We start from the raw sequence: 3,921 nt of genomic DNA on the forward strand, positions 1-3,921 counted from the left end.
GCCTCCATAATAAAAAAAACATCAAGGAATGATGACAAAAGCTTTATTTTCTTGCTCTTTTACACTATTGATTTGTATTTCTTTTCTTGAACTCAGCTTTTTGGTGTATAGATTATATTTGTGTAAACTATCTGCAGATCAAATGAGATGATTAAAATCTCTTAGATTATTTGTCTAACAGATGAAAGATGTAATGCAATCAGTACATACTGGCATAAGAACTCAATTCATCACATTTCTTGCTGGCATCCAATGAGTAAATTGGTTCTCATGAGCTGTTCCTTGCTTCTGAAATCTGTTGGGTATCTTACGCCACCCAGTGGGCTGGACAATATCCAAACAATGAAGAAATCATCAGAAAGCAGTGCTGGATAATGGAATAATTCATGAAGTTTTATTTCAACCTTTGATGCAGTGATAGTATTTAGTAGATCATTCTTCAATCTTGTCAAGTCCAAGCTCAGTCTCAGTTAAGGAGATGCATTGTCGTTGCGTTAGAGATTCTGGCCCTGCACACGTCACATCCTCCAAAAAGAAGACATTGTCAACATGGGCGATGAGCCATTTCCACAGATACTCCATCATCTTATCGCACACCCAGGGGTTTCCTGACAAGGTCACCCTAAAAGAAGATTTTCTGTCATCGAACAGTCCAGAGGGGAGACTCTGCAGCTGGTTCTGATTCAGCATCAGTAATTCAAGATGTTCAAGACCTTTCAGAAGGCAGCCTGGAACATCTCTGAGCTGATTCTGATAAAGAAACAGTTCTGATAGTTTCAGATTGTGGGTGAAGGTTGTGGGCTTTAGGGATCTTAATTTATTACCTCCGAGATTCAGTCTCTCCAGGCGGTGCAGGTTCTTCAGGTCGTCAGATTGAATGTCACGTAGATTGTTGTCACTCAAGTCTAGATCCTCTAGATTGGGCATCCTCTGAAGCATAGTGGCTGGTACGACTGTTAGCTGGTTACTGGACAAGTCGAGAAAAGTAATACTACTGTTGTCAGAAAACCACTCAGCATCTACTTCTTCAATCAGGTTGTTCCTCAGCCAAAGACTTCGAAGAGAAGCATGTTTGAAGACATTTGGAACAAGACGAACCAGCTGATTTCCCGTTAAATCCAACTTGTTCAAGTGAGGGACATACTTCAGTAGATCTGCAGGAAGACTTGTCAGGTTGGTGTAATACAGCTGGAGGTGCTTTAAAAGCGGCACGGCTCTTAAATGACGGGCTGTAATACTGCTGAGGTTGGTGGAAAGGATGGACAGTACGGTGGTGTTGGAGGGTAAACCGTCTTCAGGAAAATAGAGGGGAAAGTTTTGGGTGCACTCCACCTCTGCACCCAAAAATGAAAAGTTACAGGAGCACAGATCTGGACACGAGTGGGCGCCTTTACTTTGATAAGCGAACTCAGCAAGTGCAGCAAAAATCAGGAGTATCCACAACATCATATTAAAAGCACTGCAATACACAAAACATATAATATAAGTGACCAAAACAGGGTATAAAGAAATGTGTAAAATCTACAATGTGAATGTCTGATCAAAATGCATCATACTACCTGGACATAAGGGTTCAATTCCTGCTGTTTGTGACAATGAACTTGTTTTTTTATATAGTGTTACCAGGCAGTGAATCAGGACAAAATGTTGCAAGAGGCAAACAAATCTAAGTAAACAAACCAGCTCATCCACCAATGAGTGATCACTCATTTCTGGACTTTCTAAAATGTCAATCTTAGAAAGTCAATCATTGTTGTTTCTTTCCTGCAAAAATAGAATCCAACAATATAACAAGTTATTTTATACACAGCCTGTTTGTTTAAAGGGATACTTCACCCATTTGCATGAAGCTTTGTATCATTAGAAACATGAAGAAAACTTTCAAGCAAATGCTAAATTTGCTCATTTCAAGCAAAGAAAAACACATTTTTCTCGTCTCAGGGCAAAATGAGAGCTGGATTCACGACCATTCAACACTACTACCATGTTTCTAATGATACAAAGCTTCATGTAAATGGGTGAAGTATCCCTTTAATTTGTGAAAAGAAAAAAAACAACCTGATTTGTAATCATTGAAATTTAAGATTATAAAGTTATTTTTTTAAAACTGTGGAATTGGTAATGCCAGCAATTTTCTAAAATTGCAAACCACCTTTTTGCTCTATAGCAGAAAAGACTTAGAGTATTAGGTTTTAGTGAGTAAAAGCAAAAAGTTTGACTTCTTAGAATCAAACTGTTTCTTGACCTGCCTTTAAAGCGCAAATAAAGACTAAAACTCTTTTTGTGTCCTTACTCAAATCATATTTTATTACACATTAACAATTGACAAAGACAACGTTTCACTGATGAAAAGACAGTTTTGAACCGAGGACTGAAACATAACAGATTAAGAATTGAAAATGTTATGAGTTAATGTTAAGTTCACTCTGTGTCAGTGACATCACTGGCCGCCCTGCCAGAGACTCTGGCTTGGCACATGTGACTGTCTCAGGCAGGAAAACCTTCTCCTTGTTCTTCTGAAGCCACCTCCACAGGTACGCCACCTTCCCATCACACTGCCAGGGGTTGTTGGTCAAGTCGAGTCCCTCTTCGTCAAGGGATTTCAGAGGGTCTAGCAGACCTACGGGGATGTGGCTCAGCTGGTTGTCATCCAGACTCAGGAGCTTGAGCTGATTAAGGTCCTGAAAAAGGTTCTGGGGGAGTCTGTTGAGCTTATTGCGACTGAGAAACAGATACGTGAGGTTATGGGTGCCCCGTAGTATGAATTCATCCAGGGTTTCTAGCTTGTTGTTTTGCAAGTTTAACCTTTCAAGTTTGGTCAGGGAGTCCAGAAATGTTGTGGAAATCTTCCCAAGACGATTGTTGGAAATGTCCAGATTGTACAGGTGGGGAAGTTTCAGAAGAAGAGCTGTTGGAATTTCTGTTAAACTGTTCCCAGATAAGTCCAACCAGGTGATGTTGCTGTTATCAGGAAGCCAATTAGGATCGATTTCTTTAATCAGGTTTTTCTTTAACACCAAGTTGACGAGCGGTGCGTGACTAAAGACGTCGACAGGCAGTTCAGACAGTTTGTTTCCTGTAAGATCCAAAGTGTTTAGAAGAGGAACACCTCTGAGAAGATGAGTGGAAAGGTTCTGAAGGTGGTTGCTGTACAGGTGGAGCCCTTGCAGCAGAGGCGTTGCGTTCAGATGCTGCTCGGAGATCGAGGAGATTCCCGTGAACTGGATTGTCAGCATGGTAGTGTTCTTTGGAAGATCCTCAGAGGGGTATTCTGTCAGGGGAACGTCATTACAGACAACCTCGGCTCTCCTGTCGTAGCATTTGCAGAGTGAGGGGCAGGACAGAGTGCCATAGCAGAAATGCATCAACCAGAAGAAAGCAAAGAGAAACCAGGACCTCATCACTGCCACCTGTGAAGGAGAGGATACAGAGATTTAAAAAAAAGACAAGTTAGAAAAGTTGCAAGGCCTAAAATACCCTGCATAAGTATTTCATCATTGCAAACACAAATAAAAACATGTCACTTTTCCTGATCATGCACATAATGTTCAAAAACACAAGTTACAGAGTAAACTTACTGTTTTTGAAGTTGCACGTCAATAAGCCAGAAAGAGATTCTACTGTGCCCTCTTGCAAATTCCTCAGTCATTTGGGGAGCAGATTCCCCTAAACTAATCATTACTTAATGTGTAAACAAGGACCCGTCACTATACAGTCATTTGTCAAGGACAGGTGGTTGCAACAGACTGTGTGACTCAAATCTGCAGGGGAAGAACAAAACTGATAAACTTTACGTGGGTTTAATACAGTTTAATACAATACTTGTTTTGGGGTTTTTTGCTAAAAGTTGCAGATTCTAAACTATAATGTTGAAGTCTAAGTTGTGACCTCAATAAAAGAGGTCTAAGATGGCTTGTTCTG

At 40.4% G+C, this 3,921-nt stretch overlaps 1 protein-coding gene across 1 annotated transcript; it reads right to left on the reverse strand.

The window, feature by feature from the left end:
* Nucleotides 1-423: 423 nt before the first annotated feature.
* LOC306836008 (uncharacterized protein) lies at nt 424-3,636 on the reverse strand. Its single transcript, XM_079362860.1, has 3 exons — nt 3,579-3,636; nt 2,419-3,403; nt 424-1,459 (listed from the first exon to the last, which is right to left on the reverse strand). Coding segments are annotated over exons 1-3 (2,013 nt in total). The 5' UTR covers nt 3,580-3,636; the 3' UTR covers nt 424-432.
* Nucleotides 3,637-3,921: the final 285 nt, after the last annotated feature.

This window comes from Symphodus melops, assembly GCF_947650265.1.
Source record: "Symphodus melops genome assembly, chromosome: 1".
Classification (NCBI taxonomy): Eukaryota; Metazoa; Chordata; class Actinopteri; order Labriformes; family Labridae; genus Symphodus; species Symphodus melops.